This window comes from Haliotis rubra, unplaced genomic scaffold, assembly GCF_003918875.1.
Source record: "Haliotis rubra isolate DU_JTF1 unplaced genomic scaffold, ASM391887v1 Scf137, whole genome shotgun sequence".
Lineage (NCBI taxonomy): Eukaryota > Metazoa > Mollusca > Gastropoda > Lepetellida > Haliotidae > Haliotis > Haliotis rubra.
This window is the reverse complement of record NW_025765303.1, coordinates 1,486,033-1,507,115: the sequence shown is the minus strand read 5'-3', so window position 1 is coordinate 1,507,115 and position 21,083 is coordinate 1,486,033. Positions and strand designations below refer to the sequence as shown.

Here is a 21,083-nt window from a genome sequence, read left to right as displayed (position 1 = left end):
GGGAACCGATGACATGTGTCAACCAAGTCAGCGAGCCTGACCACCCGATCCCGTTAGTCGCCTCTAACGACAAGCATAGTCGCCTTTTGTGGCAAGCACGGGTTGCTGAAGACCTATTCTACCCCAGATCTTCACGGGTCCTTTGCATGGTAATTTTATTCAATTCAAGTCGCCGCTGCATCTATGTTCGTTTATAAACATAAATACTTTGATAAGCCAGCCATCAAAAAGTGCTACCTGTGAAGTACTTCGTGATCCTTGTTATTTTTAATGTTGGAAAAGTAGGCCTAGCACTCTACATGTAGTTTATTTCTACTCCTACCAATATTCCGGTAATGTTGCAGTCGGAGAAACATTGGACTCCATTGAACATTGTGTTAGTATAGGGTTATGCCACGTACACTACATGTACTTTAAAAGTGAACATTGCAACGAAAAAACATGTCAAATGTCCGAATTGAGGAGGGACAGTGAAAAAGCTCTCAGCGTAATGGACTAAATAAATCTTTATTGTATACAGGTGGAAGACTGCTAATTCGAGGGGAATAATCGCCAAGCGATCTTACCTGCCGCCACGTGTAAGTCCATAGTAAGAAGAAACCCCGAATATGACTAATATCACAATGATTCACCAAATCATTAAATATTCTAGTATTATCACCTATAAAACTGTTTTTATATTAATAATAACTGTTTGTGTTCCATTTTATATGCCGGGTAAAACTGCTTGACCTTGTGAGCATTCGCCCCGGAAGCGATTCTAATATATATGGATATTGATGCCAGTTCTTAAAAAATCGTCTTTGACGTTCGTCATCGTGGACAGGCGTTATTCTTCCCAGTCGCTGAAATTGTGAAAGGGTTCTGTTTTCGAAAGCATATTTTAAAGCAAGTGATCACTTGCTTGATATCGGTAATAGTAGATTCAACGAAACGATCACTTGCTTGATAATGGTGTTAGTAGCTGCACCGAAATGTCGCTCATATTAGTAATAAAGGACTGTTGTATATCCGTAGAACTCTCATCGTCTACTACACCATGGAGGCGATGCCGTGGGTCTGGATCGGCCTGAAATATCTTTACATAAAATGGCTCCATCATACACACTACAGTACGAGATAGGTAGTCCATGTTAACAGCATGAGGAGTATATTGCTAGTTTTAGCCAAAGTGAGCAATATTTAAGTTTAGTCATGGCCTGTTAGGAATCGTTTCTGGTACAATGATAATGATGATGATGATGATGATGATATGGATGGTATGAGAAGTGTGAACCACGTGAATGGGTGGATATACAATATTCATAACAAGTGAAAGAACACTCAACTTTCTCATAAGACAGAAGTCAATCAGTCCGGGCAATGACAGATTACTTTGGGCATCTTGACACGGTCAAGTTACATTTTTCATATACTCAAATATTTGTGGATGATATAAATGACTCCACGTCAATTTCGGTCCATTCACATTTATTGACAATGAACATATATTTACATGTAAGTGTACGTGTCTTCTTCTCTGCCGCCATGTATGTCTGCCGAATCAAGACACCATGTTACTGACTGACATCATGGCGGGGGCACACCAGAAATGGGCTTCACACATTGTACCCATGTGGGGATTCGAACCCTGGTCTTCGGCGTGACGAGCCAACGCTTTAACCACTACGGCTACCCCACCGCCCCAGACACCATGTCAAGGGCCAACAAGAGGTGCCAAGCTTATGAATAGATCACCGAAAAGGCACACACCACAAAACGAAGCAAACATTTCCCCTGTTAAACATTACATTTATATAATTATCTATTTGCAGTAAGAAAATGCAGTAAGGATTTTCTTGGACAACAATTATCTAACCAACAGCTTCTCGAATATATTATTTCATGAAAACGTCATGAAATCAGTAATCAAGGTACCACAATTTTATGGAAACACGAAATGTAACCAATATCTAGTCCTTGATAAGTTTATCTTAAATCTAAAAAATCGACACATTACTTTAGAAATGCCTAGAAATGAATTTAGAGAACACTTGAGTTTTCCTAAAATTGTAGAAAACATCCTGATACGTACATACAGTCTTGGTGAGATTGTTATCTGCCGCACCAAACAATATTCCAGTTATATGATGGCTGTCTATAAATGAACGAGCCTGAACCAATCAATCCAGTGATTAATATCAGCATAGATATTCCCAATAGTGCTACGATGACTTGCATTGACTCAGTCACGAAACCTGACCACACGACCCGCACGTCGCTTCTTACAAGAAATTATAACATTATAATGTAGAACACTACTACTTTCTAGACAACATTTATACACCGATATCAAATACTATTTCACAAATATGAATACTGCTAATGAGAAGCTGAAAAACTATTGTCATATAAAAAAAATGGCGATGCTCATTAATTTTCATGTTAATAACATGTTTCAGTTTGAAATTGTCACACAAACAGACATTACATTTGTAGTTTTAGATACATAAATTTCAAAACAGATATGAGACAGTATTTGATTGTATATAACAAACACTGACTTGATCTGAGAACAAGTTTCTTTCAAAACCCCACAAGGATATTTAGTCTTTGAGGCTAAGTATCTTATAAATAGAACGACATTCTTCATAATGATACATGTATAAGTCAGTTGCACGCCAGTGAAAGCCTCTATGACGCATATAAAGCACACGGGTATTTGTGAGAAAGGTTGGGCATTTACCATTAGCTCATGGGTTTCTATTCTATCCAATTTAGACAGATATATAATCAAATAACATCTCTGAGTTTGGGTCGGCGAGTGTGTAAACCACTGGAAACATAAACACCCATGTAAGATGGTGACTAAAAACAAAAAAGAAATTGTTATTCGATCGCGATGTATTTGATACGGGTCTTGGACCTTAAGTTTGCATTATTTCGGCGTTTGTTTTAAGCTGTGTAACGTTCTGATAACCTTTGTAAATATTTGGTCAAATCCAATTTTAAGGCGTTTATTTTCTTTTTGCCCATCAACTTAAGCGTTTGTTTTAAGTCATGTAACGTTCTGATAACCTTTGTAAATATTTGGTGAAATCCAATTTAAGGCGTATATTTTCGTTTTGCCGTTAGTTTCCTTTGTATTTGACCAGCGTACACTGTCCTGAGGTGCGTTGAAGGAACGTAAAGTAAAAAGTTGCTTGTACATGTGCGGGGACATTCAATGCTATTGTTGAGTGCTGATGTACATCCTGTCGGGACGACGCCAGAAGACGACACGGTCGACGTCGACGTCGTCAGAAGAAGTCACGCTCGACGTCTACTGCATCTTACACTGCACCCCAGGGGAATCGTTATCATCTGCGAAGAGAGGCCAAACAAGGATTTCCAACCATTGTGCACTGCATCTATACCTTGATCTACATGGACTGAATTTACTTACGGTTACACAATTGAAATATTCTTCACTCTTTTAGATTGATTTAAAATGACAATAGGACATTTTAGAGCTACAACATTCGCGTATTTTCAATATATTCTGGATATTGTCTTTCATACGTTGTAATAACTGTAAATAAGAAATAACTGAACAATACCGGATGATAACCGAATCCAGGAGAAACTAACGCTGTACTAATCTAAATCGCCTTTCCTTGACTACCAAATAATAGTTAATGGAAATAAGAGTAAAACTCTTATCACATCCGTAAAAATGTTCTGCTATATGCAGAGTCAGTTGTGCAATTCTGACCAAATCATGAGTATGTGAAAAACTCACTCACATTAGTTCAAGGGAAACAACTCGTCACAGCATACACGTTTTGGGAAATCAAACATAAAATAATTTAGATCGGCTCTCAAATGGCTTTAAAATCATGATACATTTTTATAGACTAAGTCATTTTACCGTTATATCATGTTGACCAACTGCTTTTTTATTGAATGACTTTTTCATGTTTCAGAATTGAAAGTGCTTTTTTTAACATGGCACTAGATTTCACAAACGATAACATATAAGGTGTATGAGGCAAGGAGGTATGTATGTTGATTTTTCATTTTTTGCTTCTATTTGAACAGTATTCCTGCTGCACCAGCTATGCTATCTACAACTTTGGAGTACAATAAGGCATGCACGACCTCCGGATATTTCATAAAGGATAATACGACTTTTTCTTGAAAGTTATTTGATGAAGATGAGCGCGAAAAGAATTTGGTAATGTTTACTCCGTTCCTTTACCAACCTTGTGTGACTCTCCGCGCTGTCTGTACGGGTGTATCACATACAGGGCACTTGGAACAGTCATCAGCGCACGATTTGCACATGACTTTGTGTGCGCATGGGACGAACTTGGCATCTGACGGACGTAGGAAGCACTTGCTGCAGGGCGTCGGGATGTCCAACAGATTCAGCCCACCTAACCCGTGTGCCACGCTGTGAGCTGAGCTGGTGGTGGTGGTGTTCAGTGAGTCTTGACTGAAATCATTGGTAGAAAGAACGATACACTACATTCATACAGGGAACATGCATGCCGGTAAATTTCAGTCATGTAAATTGATTCTGGACCAGATAAACCAGTGATTGAAAGTGTGAGCAACATCATCCGCAACAACCATCGGTGGTTAGAAACATCACTTGTTTTTGTTTAATTCAGCCAGATGGCGAAGTCTGCAGATAATCGAGTGTGCACACTACAATCTAGTTATCAACAGCATGAGCATCGATCTACGCTATTGGCATATGATGACCACCCGATCCACTTAGTCGCCTCTTTCGATTCTGGGCCGCACAAAACCAGGGGTTGACAGCCTGAAGAAAGATCCACGCACACACAAATCCGCATCGCAACACTATTGGTGGTTAAAAACATGAGCATCGATCTTTGGAGTCAGGATACGATAACACACAATCTCCAACAACAACAAAGAAACTGAGGACCTTTCTTTCCTTGGGCATGACTATGAACACAATACTATGAGAGGTTGCGGACACATGATACGTGATACGAATATGCATGTTCAACGGAAAACAATACTGTAACATTTGCTGCTTCAGATGTGTACCCTTGCTTGGCTGTGTTATTGTATTGAGATAAGTGGCATTTGCCTAGTGGTTAGTTAAGTGGTCAAAGCGTTCGCTCGTCACGCTGAAGACCGGGCCTCCTTTCACAAAGCACTAAGGTGATTGTAAGTCACTAAGGTAACCTTAGTGCAATGTTAAAGAATAGGAGTTAAGGTTAACCTTAGTAAAGGTTAATTCCCTGGGTTCGATTCCCCACATGGGTACAATGTGCGAAGCCAATTTCGTGTATCCCCCGCTGTGATATTGCTGGAATATTGCTAACAGCGGCGTAAAAATAAACTCACTCACTCACTTTAAAAGAAAGGGCCTGTACATACTGCTGGTCGATGTATTTCTGGATTGCTTTTTTGACACCTCCGTTATTACACAGATCAAGGGCGGCAATTCCGAGTGCGTTTTTGGCCTTGTACGCAGCACCGTTCTGAAGAAGCAGCTGCCCAACTCTGAAGAACTTCTCAGCCTCACTTGACGATATGGCACCCTAGAAATAATTTATTTGAAAGATAAGGGGTGAAAAGTTAAAATAACCATGAGCACAGTGGGGTTTGAATTGTCTCAATAGAGTTCTGTCTTTACTTGATGAGAAATGTTTGCTAAACGCAATGTCCGTTGTATGATCCGACTATATCATGAGAATGTGTTTATTGAATCACTATCAACTAGTTATGATACCAGGAACTACCAGAGCTGCGCCGCACGACTCGGCATATTCACCTTCTGGGACGCATGCACACACATCACGTGTAGCGGCCTGTCGCCCATCTGATTTTCAAAATTGGGATCAGCACCTGAAGCGAAACGAACCTGCGGTCAAATGATAAAAAAAGCCAAAATAATGAATGAATGAATGAGTTGGGTTTAAGGACGCATTGAACTGTTCCAGTTTATCACTCATGTTGAAGAAAGCGGGTCTCAGACGTTTAACATTATGATGAAACCAACGAGCATGGGTATGTTGTTGACAACCACGTACAGATTCTGACTTGCCCAAGGGACGCAATTCTGCCAGCGAATGACGGTGCCTTACGACTGCTCTTCTTCATTACCAACCGCCTTTCCTTATTCTTTTCACCGTATAGTGAATACAATAGCAAATTAAGATAATCCGTTACAGATATAATTTTACAAAGGTCCAACCTTTCTGGAGAAGGAGTTCCGCTGCCCTGTAGTAAGGTTGGCTGACAGCAATATGCAGAGGACTGAGACCCTGTCGTCCCTTCCTGTTAACCTCCGCTTTGCCCTGATGAAGAAATATGGATGAGAGAAATGTCACAAAATAATGAAAGACACATTCTTAATCAGCGCAAGTCGGTAAAGCGTAGAACTGAACAAGGAGCGTAACACGACATCCCAAGTTCCGTGGATGGGTTGTCGTTTTGGCAGCTTTAGTTTCTATGACTTTTATCCTGACTCTGAGCGAAGCACACTTAACGCATGTGGTCCCACCAAAGGCAAGTGAGTTTATTGAAAACTGCCTCTGTTCACACATCAGTGAATGGGTACCCGGTGGGATAAGTCTACTATTAACCTTCCAGCGCCTCCTCTGCAGCTTGGGTTTACAATGTCTACTATGTTGTATACGCTAAGAGAATGCCCATGTGACGCGGCGTTCAGCGCCATAAATGTATTCTTATTATAGCAGGTTTGAAAATAGTGAGTTTTGCGTTACCTTGTCAAGGAGCAGTCTGCCACATTCCACGTGGTCGTTTGCGGCTGCGATGTGGAGAGCAGAGAAGGTGTCGTTGAACATCAGATCATTTACAAATGACGTGTCTCTCTCCAGGATTTTTTCTACGGAACTGAAAGCACAGTATTAAAGATTTGTTTTTATATGCCACAATACATTTCTGATACACCGTCTATTTTCATTTGTCGTATGTCAATGCTGTTTATTATTGTGGGTTCGAATCCCGGTTCGTGACGATAATGTGTTCAGGTATGTCAGTACCACACACTTAGTACTCGTGGGTTCCACCAAAGTGATCATTTCGGGCTTCCCTTCCTTATGAAGCAGACACGCTTTGGTATAACTTGAATTCTGTTTAACCCAACCCACTCCAACTTTCAAAACGTATGCTACAACCTGTCTAAAGCCTAATAAAGTGCACAGCCTTTGTAGTCAAGCGCCCTAATGGAAAATAGTAAGCAGAAAGCTTAAGTCACTTACTTGAATGCTATGATGTAACCTCCTTTCTCATCTTACGGGGCGGTGGGGTAGCCTAGTGGTTAAAGCATTCGCTCCTCGCGCAGAAGATCCGGGTTCGATTGCCCAGATGGGTACAATGCGTGAAGCCTATTTCTGGTGTCCCCCACCGCGATATTGCTGGGATATTGCTAACAACGGCATAAAACTAAACTCACTCACTCACTCTCACTTACGGTACAGCGTCTTTGAGACATGCCCACTGCAGTGGGTTGAAGTTCTGCTCGTTAAACTTCTGGAGATCGGTTCTTGGACATTCGATCAGCACCTCCGCACATTCGTGGTTCTTGATAAAGATGGCGTCATGGAGAGGGGTGTCGCCGGCCTTATCCTGAAAAATCACACGATTCATATATTTTTGTCTTCACCTAAAGGCAAGAATTTATGGATGTCAACTTTTGAAGGACACGACTTTTCGGTAGTGTTGGGAATCGGAAACCAAATCCACTATCGATTATCGGAGGACTTGAGGTGAACGATTATAATCGAAATATATACATTTTTAATGTAATCACCAATTTTAAGTTTTTTCCCAGTTTTTTTCTAATTAATGTCTTTTTATAACTGATACTGTCATGCAATGAAATGCACGCATGCAAGCAAGACACTGGAATTGTAATTAAGCAATAAAAGTGGTTAAAATTTTACAATGCGCATAGCTTTATGCTGTTGAGCAGATGTTTGTTTGTGAATATTCATCAAATTAAATGGTTAGTATACTTGAATTAAGTATACTAGCCATTTAATTTGATGTTAATTTGATGTCAAGGGTGTTATACAAAAACAACAATATTCCGATTATACAACAAAACAATTCTTTACGATCGACAAATTTATTTTTAATCCTTCTTTCGATCGATTTTCGATCATCAGAACACCACTACTTTTCGGAGTACATTGTATATTCTTACTCCTTCTTCGGGTGAATGAAAGACCAGGAAACAGACAACTATATATGTACACGTGACACAACAACAGTGATAAGATAACAAGGGAAACCAGTAGTTAATTAGCGCTAAATGGGTAAGGGGAATGGACAAGTCTTTTACATAGTCTTTCATCTTTAATGTAAGGATACCTACCGTTACATTGACGTCCACACCTTTCTCTACCAGCATTTTGAGGACGTGAGGGAGATTGTTATGTACTGCCAGATGGAGAGTTGTCTGTCCGTTCTGGTGTCTGTGATGAATATTGGCGCCCCTTTCGATCAGCATAGTCACAATGGCTTCCTTCTTCCTATAAAAGATACAGTCGAATATTGTAGTGTTACTAGAATGAACGTGGGGATATGTCTGCTGATATGTACGCTTGTAATGCAGAAAACACCCTGTTCAAGACGGGAGGTTGACGAGTGGCGCGTAGCAAGCCAAGTTTTTCGTGTTAGCCCGATAGGTTGCAAAGCTTTATATTTGATAGTATTGAGTGCTTGCCAAACTTTTTTTAGCAACAATCATGTGTAAGCCCGGGCTTTTTTTTATAATGGTAGCTACGCCCCTTGTTCTCGAGCTCGGGTTGAGGTGCTTGGACAGAATATGGTTTAGATTGTGGCCATATAGGGAGCAATATTATCTCATAACAGCAGAGCTATAGATAACTTTTTGGGTCATTGAGTTATGTACACGTTACACGTGTCTTAATTTTACACGTTACACGTATCTTAATTTTCCTTTGAGTAACCAAATAGATTGTACCCACCTCACTCAAACTTAATTGGGTATTTTGCCACTTTCCATTAATTGTAAAAATATAATGTTGGATTACGTGTTTGTTGTATATATTTGATCTGTAATGTGAGAAACGATAAGAAAGACTGCAAGTTCATGTGTTGAAATAGAACCTCTCAATATACCTCAGTTATTTTAACTATCCACCGGTACGCAAGCTAAGATTTGACATTTTTGTATGTACGCATGTAAGATCAAATGTATTTGAGTATTTACAAAAAATTAAGCGTACCTGTACGCAACACACCTAATAATAATAATAGTTTTCACATAAATATTTGCGTAATTTAAGCAGATACGCAGCTTATCTGTACCTCTGTATAACAGACCACTGACTGATAACTATTGTTAAAGAAGATAGCACCTTGTCAGTCATTCTATTTTCACTCGTCATTTCCATGTTGGAGCTACATCTATTATTCTTGAATTCAAATAATGAACGTCTCACCCGACCAAGGCTGCCGAGAGAGGGGTGATTCCCATGTGGCCCTTAGTGTCAAGGTCAGCTCCACTCTCCAGCAAGAAGCGGGCTATCTGTACTTGGCCCTCGTGGCATGCTATCATCAGTGGCGTCAACCTCTGCATTCCAGATGCTTCCGACAGCTGAGAAATTGATATTGGATTTGGACTGAACATGAAGTGAGTGAGTGAGTGAGTTTAGGAGAACGCCGCGTCGCAATATTCCAGTTATATGGCGACGATCTGTAAATAACCGTGTCGGGACCAGACAATCCAGGGATCAACAGCATGAGCATCGATCCACGCAATTGGGAGCCGATTACATGTAAGTCAACGAGCCTGACCACCCGATCCCGTTAGTCGCCTCTTACGACAAGCATGGGTTACTGAAGATTAATTCTAACCCGGACCTTCACAGGTAAATATGGAACCACCTCTTTACTTATTTCCAGATAATATGGATGCTTAAGATTGATTGATTGATTGAGTATGTTTTTACGCCGCTTGTAGCCGTATTCCAGCAGTGTCATGGCGGGGGACATCAGGAATGGGCTTTATACATTGTACCCATGTTGGGAGTCAAATCTGGGTCTTCAGCGTGACGAGTGAACGCTTTAACCACCAGGCTATCTCACCCGGGCCTTCGCCCCATTTTAACCAGTAGCACATATATGAAACAAGCAACACCCACCATCTCCGGTTTGGTCTGAACCATAGCCTTAACCGCATCAAGGTCCCCCTTCACAATGGCTCCAGTCATGCCACCCATGGCAATTGATACGTCCCCTCCAACAAGCCTGGTCAGATTTCCAAGTAATCCGTCTAGCATCTGTCCAAGGGCCGGAACTGCATCTAATCCTAAATAACCACGAAAATGTTAATGCAAGGCAAGAGCACCACCGCAAGATACCATCAAGATACTCTTTAGAACAGTATATGAGTCAGTCAAAGTCAAAGAGATTGATTGTACAAAAGGGCTTCGGCCCACATACAAGAAAGTGTAAAACATACATATTTATTTAATACTGTTACACTCAAGAAGATACACGTTTTTAATCAGTTTCATTTCTTTTGGCTAGTGCATCTTTAATATATAGTGAAAGACTTACTGAGTGCGTGTGGTTAAATTTTACGCCGCTTTTAGCAATTTCCTGCAAGCCACAACAAGGGACACCAGAAATGGGCTTCACACACTGTGCCCATTTGGGGATTTGAACCTGGGTCTTCGGCGTGACGAGCGAACGCTTTAACCACGAGTCTACCCCACCACCCGTAAAGACTTAATGTATGAGTTCGTTCTTTGTCGTTAAAATACATTCGAAAGCTTTCGTCAGTGGCACCACTACTAAATAATCTTTAATATATTTCTTTCGAAGGTCACTATGAAATGGACAGACGATTATTACAGACAGAAAAGTCTTGCTCCCCTCTTGTAACAATTTCTCTAAGGTTTAATGAAGTTAGGGATTTCGTTAAAATATAACACAGCAAATTAAAAAAATTGAAAAATTCACAGAAAAATGGTACTGCGTTAAACATTTATACCAAAACTGAATTGTAGAAAACTGTAGACAAAATCGGTAAAGCATATATTGCCTATGCATTTACTCGCAAACACTTATGTGCGCACAGTCCTTTTACAGACTATTACAAATAGACAATAAAGGGAATAAAGACGAAATGGTAATACCTACAATCATGTGTGATCTATTGTAAAAGCGTCTTTCTTACCTAATACTGCATCCCCCGCACCACCGTCACCGTCGTCCACGTTCTCCCCAGGGGCAGGGACACAACAGGCGGGGTTGAAGATCCACTTCCTCGACCCAAACAGAACCACCACATCACCATCGCTATCCACTCTCTTCACCCGGCCTACTTTACCCAAGGACTGAAAACCCAAAAGTATTACGTCCTACAGTACCAGTGAAACCGTGTGAAGTGAGCATGGGCATCTTTTACCTCTCAGTCTCAAACATAGACTGGTGTACAAAAGTGTGAGTGAGTGAGTTTAGTTTTACGCCGCTTTTAGCAATATTCCAGCAACATCACGCTGGGGACAGCAAAAATGGGCTTCACACATTGTACCCATGTGGGGAATCGAACCCGGGTCTTCAGCGTCACGAGCGAACGCTTTAACCACTGGGCTACCCCACCACCCGGTGTACAAAAGAAAGAACACACCTGGTGATAGTCTTTTTAAAACAGGTATATATTATGAAAAGTGTTTTGATTGTGACTTACAAGTCGGCACATGTCATTAACAGGTCAACAGCGACTGAATCGTCTACGTTGGGGTAGTAACGTTGAGGTGCTGACAACGTTTCAACTGTGTATGGTTTATTTGTGGTGCTTGGCAAATGTGTACTTTTTCCCGAACATCAGTTTATTTCAGAATAATGCATTTTAAAGACTTTCATAGAATGATTGGTAGTGGGGGTTTTATAATGTTGTTTTACAGTATACCTCTTCCATTTTGGCGTTCCACTCCCCGTGTCCGTCTTGAAGCAACTGTACCTTCTTCTTGTCACTGACAACACGGACCACGTCGTTGACGTTATGGTCATAGACCTACACCCAGGGAATAACATAGAAAACATGGAGACTATATGAGATATTACATACCCGGGATATATGAATACACACATGTGGGATAAGACACACCTGGAAACTAATAACCGACAGTGATGAAGTAATAAACGATAACGTTGTCATCAGTTATGGTGTTTGCCTCATATAATATTTCTAATGTCTGTAAAAGTATGCAGCCAGGTGGTATTTTTGTTTTCTTCCGATATAAGGCAAGCCTTGAATACATGAATAGTAAGGTAAGGTGACGTGAGGTACACAAATACATAAGAATACAACACGCGACGTGTATGAACGAAGTAAAGTACATTGGGTTTTGTACATCACTCAGAATGTAACAGAATTCGTGATCTAAAAATAAGTAACAGTAAAATTCCAAAACAGATATGCTTTTAAAAATGTGAGTGTGATGAAAAGATTCAGAAGCAGTACCGACCATATATATTAAATTTTCCTCATGCTATAAAAATAACGCCCGCAAATAAAACACATTGTTGACATAAGATGAACTAATGTCTGGTTTTCAGTATAAAGACGGCACTGGATCACTTTGAGCAGCATCATATCCCAATTGCGTAGATCGATGCTCATGCTATTGATCACTGGATTGTCTGGTCCGGACTCCATTATTTACAGACCGCCGCCATAAAGCTGGAATATTGCTGAGCCCGATGTTAATCACCAACCAACCAAACAACCAACCAACCAACCAACCACTTGGAGCAGCGGTTGTTTTGAGCGACGGAGGACATATCCGTTCATTTCTATAGATGGACCATTTTACTACCTTGATCCCAAAACAGTGGAAAATAGTGACTGATCAAATGTGCGTTATGACACGTCCTAGATCCTCAAATGTGAAATAAACACCGTGTTTCTCTGCACACCACGTGTTATTGAAGACTGCAACACATAACGGCATATGCACACTTACCTTTGTGAGTGCTTCAGTTGCCAGTCTGTATCTACTGTTTTCAAATTCAACAGAAGCGACGCCATCGCATGGTATTTCTCTAACGGTACCGAATTTCCCGACACACTGAAAATTAGACAAATGAATACTGACATATAAGAACTGTATTTTCAGCAAAAGGAAATAAGAATTTCAAGTGAGGCGTTGTTGCATTTGTTTTTTTAATATGACACATCTTCATTGTGTTGTTATCATATATTTGTAGTTTGATGTTCAGTCAAGCATTGGTGGGTCGAAGTTGAAAGGACCTACATCTGTACTTACATTATATCTCTAGTGAGTGAGTCAGCGAGTTTAGATTTACGCCGCTTTTAGCAATATCCCAGCAATATCACGGCGGGGGACACCAGAAATAGGCTTCACACATTGTACCAACTAAACTATCCAAACCGTTGATTTGCCTAAAAGACACTTGGAGTTCTTCCTTATATCACCATTATTAGTGGTAGTCTAGTGGTAAGAGCGTTCGCTCGACATGCCCAAACGCCAGGTTCGATTCTCCAAGTGGCTATAATGTATGTAGCCGACTCCCGGTGTCCTCCGCCATGATATTGCTGGAATGTTCTAAAAGCGGTGTAAAACTCACTCTATTGCCACTTCACCAAAAAGTCCAAAAAACAATGATGTGATAAATACTAGTGAACCGATGAGACTGAAGTTGATATTACTGTCTATCGGATATAAAATGATGGCTTGAACTCCCATTGTAACTGCTGGGTTAGCCTTGCTCTAATTTAAGGCTGTACTGAGTGCTAAACGCATGAATGTGTAGTAATTCTATCCTTTACATGGGCAAGTCTAGATAAGCGGACAGTTTAAGGACCCCAGTCTGTTATTTCTAATTTTTTAAAGAAATTATCATTTAAACTATTAATTAAAGACTTGTGCAAGTCTACAGTTAGGTTTGCAGTTTCCTTCCCTGTTAAGTGTCTATGATAATTGGAGCCGAACATTTCAACCACTACTCTACCTCCGCCATACTTGCTGTCCAACCGCCCTTGTCCGCCTGAACGCGTTTCATCTCATCCTGGTCCAACTGTATACACACTTTACACCCAACGACAATCTCAGCGCTGGCAGCAGGTTGTGGACGCTGCGGGCCCATCACATCTGGATTTCAGCGTTAACATTCTTAGATTTTTAAACACTGTGGATCCATTTACATAATTTTCACAGCAATTCAGCCGTTTACACAAAATGATTTCTTATTCAACGGATAATAGAGACTTTTACATTTATTTCACCAGGTAAAGGTCAATTATTGTTATTATTAATGTAAATGGTCTTACAAAAGGTAACATTATTCTGCAATAGACAGCAACAGAAAGCGTTTAAATTCTTTACCAGGCGATTTTGATAAGAAAAATCTGTCTCCAGGCATAATGTTTCACTTTGAGCAAATTCATACAGTTTTCGCCACTGCTTCGCCTTGCGCCTGATGGAATTTGTTTTGGTAAATCATCTTGGAGCTGACGGTATTCATTCAGATTTCTAAGCTAAATGAACATGAATAATATTGCTACAGAAGTATGGCTAATGAAGCTCTGTGCGTTGTCAATTACCAAATGCAAGCAGTCAGTAACCCATGCTTGTCGTAAGAAGCGAGTAACGTGATCGGATGGTCAGGCTCTCTGACTTGGTTGACACATGTCATCGTGTCCCTATTGCGAGATCGATGCTCATTCTGTTGATCACTGGATTGTCTAGTCTAGACTCGATTATTTACGGACCTCCGCCATAGAGCTGCAGTATTGCTTAATGCGGCGTTGAACAACAAACCAACTAACCAACCAATACAAGCAAGAAATATAACATTCGTCACATTGGTAAATCCACCTATCGTAGAGTATCTACAGACAAAGACACACTTCCGCCTGTTAAACAGATTAGCTTTCATGTGAACAAATCTATATAGAGACAATATCTCACCAAGGACAGGCATGTTATCCCTGTAGTAGAACAGCCCCGGGGCCTCTTCTACGTACTTGACGTCCACCTTGCCCTCATGCCCCACCCGGTACAGATTGGAGGGACCCACGTCCCACTTCACCCTCACTGTGCTGCGTGTCGTCCCTGCCCTCGGCTCGTCATGTATCTCAGTGATCGTACCCTTGTTTCCACTACCGCCTGTAATTACAAGATTACACTTATAATATAGATTGTCAGTGCAAACGATCACCAAGTCTCGACTATATTCACAAACCGTTTATAAGAAGGACGACATACTGTGCTTTAAGATAATGTGGTTCCGATTTTGACGTGTTGACTTCAAGCTGGTTTTCATGATTAAATGATAATATTAATACAACAGATTCCAATCCTTGGGTCTAAATAACGATGCCTATCAAAAATATCAACACAACTGGCCTCTTTTGTGTTTAGTTAAAGAGCAAGAGTGGGCACAGTAGGTTAACTAACACATACCATCTTGTAGCCCCCATTTCCAATCCTCTCCCCTCACAACCCGTGCCCCGGGGTAGAGTCCGAGGGAGCGCACTTTCAGACAGGTAGTCCTTTTCTTTACTTCAACACTATAAAGAGAAATGACAGTTTTAAGAAGATGAAGAAGACGATTGGGACGGGGACATCATATCCTGCTGGTCCATTTAGAAATACCAGCGCATCCTCAGTACAGTTTTAAAGACCTTTTGGTCAGGTTATCTGAGGATACGTTGATAACTCAGTGCGTGTGCGTGTGCGTGTGCGTGTGTGTGCTTACTTCTGGTGTTTTCGAGCCTATTGTCATGTCACGTCAAACATATTCTCTCAAACGCAATACACGTGCAGTGATCTGGGGCTCCTTTCACGCAGCAACCTTTACTAAGGTTAACCTTAACTCCCATTCTTTAACATTGCACTAAGGTTACCTTTGTGACTTACGATCATCTTAGTGCTTTGTGAAAGGAGGCCCTGGAACTTTAAAGCTCAAAGGAAGCCTGAAAAATCCGTAAAATCTCTGATAAAGATCAAATCCAATCGCACGATTCCAATTATATCATAAACTCCATTTCATTTGTTCTTGAATTAACATGAAATGTTTATGATGCCACGTGTGAAAGAAAAGGTGGGTTCTGGTAGCATCATTGACACTGTTATAGTATTCCCAGAAATAACTGAGAAAGTTGTTTCGGCAAATATCTCACACATGTATATAAACTATAGAAGTTTTACTGAAATGAATATGCTGACATATGATTCTCTTACAGTCTAAGTGTCTTTTCAGTACTTTGTGAGACCTCCTCCTCTACAATTGAATGCGCCCAGGTACACTACCGATCGAAGTTTTTTAGCAATGTGACAGCGTAGCAATATTATCACTTCTTTCTTCATAGCCTCAATATTTCTACGTCCTTTTGGTTTATTCTGTCCTTCATTGTGCCCACACATTCTCAATAGGGTTAGGATCTTGGCTGTAGCTCGGCCAGTATAAAACTTCGGTCCGACAACCAACGCTTTAACCACTGTGTTTTGGATCGTTATCACCGCCCGATCTACTCTTTACAATGTTCGTTAAGTATCAATTTTCGTTCCTTCGTCAAATTTCAAGTGAGACGTCACTCCACGTGCCCATCCCATCCACACGTTGGACGTTGGTAGATAGGTTTCAAGGTATCTTTTGTCCAAATTTTCAGTTAGGAAAAAAGCCAGACAGAACTTTCATCAGAAAAAGAATTATCCCAGTCTTGATTTTCGTGAGCCCTACACCAGTTTAAATATCTTTGTTTTTGTGCATCTTTCATCAATGGTGAGGGAATTCTGCGCTTTTCCACCCAGTTAAGTCTTTGTAGTGAGTGACTGAGTTTAGTTTTACGCCTCTTGTAGCAATATTCCAGCAATATCACAGTGAGGGACTAAGTCATTGTAATTCTTGTCTGAGGGTTTCATGACATACCTCAGGGCTTCCTCTATTAATCATCTCATTTCTGGTATTATCAACGCTTTTCAAGTTTCCCCAACTCACAATCTAACCAAGTCTCCGGCGATCCGTAGTACTGAATTTCCTTGGCCTCCCTGCCCTGTCTTGTGCTCAATCCCAACTCCTGACTGAATATTCTTCAAAGTTCTGTATACTGTAGACAGAGGAATGTCATGTCTACCAACTAACTCTTTTGCATTAGTCACACCCCTTTCAGAATCATTTAGAACCAGCTTTCTTTTCTCTTCCGCTGTCAAATCTGCCATGTCAACAAAGGAAGCCATCTGCTAAACCCGGGGAGATAACTCCTGATGTAGTAAGGTTCATTCTTAAGCCTACAAGAGTTGCCTCCCATATTGAGTACCTTACTACATAATGTTATACCTATTTTAAAATTCTATCATCGGCATTAGGAAACAAAGATTTTCTCAATAATTTCTGAGAATGCTGTATGTGCAAAAAGATATTTGACAGTTTGAGTGTATCTGATCGTAATTTAATAGAAACAACTGGAGAACGCTGATCTGCAGCCACAAGTGCGCTATCAAAGCAAAATTCAGGCAGTTCAACGTACCCCGAATCCCCAGGCATATCGTGACGCAAGAACACGTGACTAGTGTTATGTTTATCCGCGGAGTAACACGGAAGACACAACGTGTCACTCTTGCACTGGCTGCACGTCCATCTCATGCCGAGGAAGTCTTTTGTGTCACAGCCAACACACGTGAAGCCCCTGTGACGTATTCCTGAAATATACAAAATAAGTCCCCAACATGAACCAAAGTAGTATGGTAGGTGTCCTGAAATATGTCCTTTGTGAGAAAACATAATTGTTCGGCTATAACAGTCACAGAAAATACTGCCCCTACTTTTGTCTTTGCGATAATTGCTTTGTGGAACAGAGCGTACGTGTACATATCGATCTTAGTATATTATATACAGAAGGGTTGGTTGGTTGTTGTTTAACGCCGCACTCAGCTATATTCCAGCTATATTGTTGCGCTCTGTAAATAATGAACATAACGCACTATGCCCACTCCTGCTTTGTCAACTGAAAACACAAATGGTCAATGGATGTTGCTATAAGAGTAACGCATCTAACAGTTATTTTTCTACATATAGAAAGGGAAGTTGGTTGATTGGTGTTCAACGCTGCACTCAGCAATATTCCAGCTATATGGCGGCGGTCTGTAAATAATCGAGTCTGGACCAGACAACCCAGTGATCAACAGCATGCGCTTCGATCTACGCAACTGGGATACGAGGACGTGTGTCAACCATGTCAGCAAGCCTGACCTCCCTATCCCTTAAGTCGCCTCTTACGACAAGCATGGGTAGCTGAAGACTAATTCTAACCGGGATCTTCACGGGCCGTCTATATATAGAAGCGGTTTTAGTTGGTAACCAGCCGATAATTCGTATGGCAGTCAACTAGAGCTGAACTGTTGGGGTGAACAGAGTCAATTCTGAACAAACGTTCCTGACAAGTGACAGAAATAGACCCTCACCTATGCTTCCAGTGTCCAGGATTCTCAGATCATGTTTGCCATCTTTCCCAGCTCTGCACGTCGTTCTCTGACCACCGTCCCATATGACGTCAACACGATCAGCGCCCTCTCGTGACACAACAGTACCCACGTGACCTTCACCTCCATCACTTTCTCCTCTGGACCAATCGGGACCGCGTACTACTCGAAGTCCTTCGTACATTATGTCACCAATAGACTGTTTTCCTGTTCGAAATACGAAATCAATATCAATTACGATACGAAACAGAAGCAATAAACATCATTTCAATTAGCATAAGAAATCCCAACTAGTTACGATTTCGCATTGTGCAGCCGTTGTTTGTGAATGCGTCGCACTGGTAAAATCTAACACAAAATTTGTTTAAATGTTAAAAAATAAAACGTCAACAAGAAAGAATAACTACTCTCTTTTATCCTCAAAAACAGATTCCATTGTGCGTAAAAGGACAAAACTTATATGGTGGATAACTGAAAATAGGGATGACACCGGTTATTCGCGAACAGGGTCTACATGTTCTCTAGTATAAAGCCTGTCATTCACACAAAGCGTATGTGTATGTGAGTGTCTGTGCAGCCTATGGGGCGGTGGGATAGCCCGGTGGTTAAAGCGTTCGCTCGTCAAGCCGAAGGCCTGCGCTCGATTTCCATCATGGGTACAATGTGTGAAGCCCAGTTCCGGTGTCCCCCGTCGTGATATTGCTGGAATATTGCTAAAAGCGGCGTAAAACTAAACTCACTCACTGTTGCTGCCTAACGCTACAGATCAATACTCCTGCAATTCGACGGCAGATGTACGTCTCCAGCCCTAAAACGACTTCCATATATATTGTGGATAGTCGTGTTTGTAGATGGTTACTAGGGATATTCCATATGCATTTATATAACAATAAACTACGGTTATACCGAACTCATTGGAACCACTGTCTTAGTGTCTTATCGCACACACACACATTTCGACAGAAACATACTTCATGTAGTCGAGACAAAATAACCCAGTTCTTCACATCCGTCAGTTCGTTATATCCGTATTCGTATTAGAAGTAGTTGACTGTATTCCAGAATGGTTCGCTTTTGCATTCGTAATTATATTAATTTCCTCACATTTGCACGTTTCGTACATGCTGAGAATGAAAAATACATTTTACAACTTTAGACACAAAACCCATCAGGTGCTGCAGTGTTTACTTCTGATATAAGTGAAGCACCTTATTTTGACACTGAAGAATAAACTGCATCCATAAAGTATAAATAAAATACTACGAAGGCCAAAGAAATTCACACATATCAGTTTTTTCTCCTATTTTGTTCTGCCTACCAACAGGGATGATTGTGTGGCATTACATTGTAAAACGTGATGGATCGGTGGGGTAGATCAAATGGTAAAACCTCGATTCCCACCATGTGTGAAGCCCATTTCTGGTGTAACCGCCTCGTTATTGCTGAAATATTGCTAAAAGTGGCGTAAAACCATACACACTCAATGTTGTACGATATTTCCTGTTAATCTAAGTACGTCACTTTCGGTTAATCTATAACTGTAGTGGGTTGTCAAAGCGAATGTGTAAAACATAACAAATAAACAAACACACACACACACACACACACACACACACAATGGCGGCCATCGGCATTTGTTAATACGAACTAGTAATACTATGGAGACGGTTAAACGAGCATGTTATTTATCTCTTAGTTTTAAGCTACTCTCATCACGTACGCACCTTCGAATCCAGTTTCCGCCATGAAGTTGATTGTAAGAGGAATGACGTCTACATATATATATAACTACAACTCTGAAACACAATAAACAGCGTCTTCTTCACAAATACCGATTTCTGAGAAATGCAATGACGTGCATCTATTTATAGCTCACATGGAAAAATCGACTTTCAGTTTGAGTGCTATTTATACACTTGAATGAATGATTCAGTGTACTGTTATTATGCTCCCGCGAGCTGTGTCACGTGATATCGTGACGTGGTACAAGGATTATTGTTCTGCGAACATAATCTTTCTCCGAGTCATTTGATAGTTTAAACTGCAGACAACTGCATGATATTATTCTCTCCTTTGCATGTACGGATAGTCAATTTGCCAGGACTTTGAATACGAAACAAATTTTCACAAAGAGAAGCATAAAAGACTGCAAACAGAATTCAATTTAGGCAATTGCTTCTGTGTAATTTTTCACAGTTCATAAGACTGGATTTCACTTTATTTAGTCTGAACTGGGTTATTGATGTTGTGAAACGCACAAAAGCCCTTGCCACTGAAATGTTATTATGGCGTTATCATTATTATTATGCTAATTTTTGTATAGGGCCAATGTCCAGTTCAGCTGCTGAAATGTTATACACCTATCATTACAGTTACTATTTCCTTATGCATGACCCGTTGACACATTGTCAACATATCATGGCTTGTTATCTCAGGCTTGTATTGCTCAAATCAAATCACCGTTGTCATGCAAGGTCACCATGACCTGGTCAAGGCCACCGAGAACCTCGTATTTAAAAATAGTACGGTGGAAACAGAGACTATCAGCATGTTTAGCCCAACAGGTCCTTTGTTGTTGACAAGCCTGAACAAACGTTACAGTCAACGATATTTATGAGTATGTGTTAG

General features: G+C 40.7%; 1 protein-coding gene across 1 annotated transcript; it reads right to left on the bottom strand.

The window, feature by feature from the left end:
• Positions 1–3,119: 3,119 nt before the first annotated feature.
• On the bottom strand, positions 3,120–20,314 carry LOC124268216 (E3 ubiquitin-protein ligase MIB2-like). The gene is made up of 19 exons (XM_046703252.1): positions 20,180–20,314; positions 18,438–18,662; positions 17,504–17,675; positions 15,438–15,544; positions 14,943–15,140; positions 13,984–14,123; positions 12,975–13,079; positions 11,918–12,022; positions 11,183–11,342; positions 10,143–10,309; positions 9,441–9,595; positions 8,348–8,504; positions 7,442–7,596; positions 6,732–6,861; positions 6,200–6,302; positions 5,777–5,850; positions 5,380–5,543; positions 4,224–4,456; positions 3,120–3,342 (listed from the first exon to the last, which is right to left on the bottom strand). Exons 1-19 carry the CDS (start codon positions 20,199–20,201, stop codon positions 3,302–3,304), a joined length of 2,613 nt encoding a protein of 870 aa, XP_046559208.1. The 5' UTR covers positions 20,202–20,314; the 3' UTR covers positions 3,120–3,301.
• Positions 20,315–21,083: the final 769 nt, after the last annotated feature.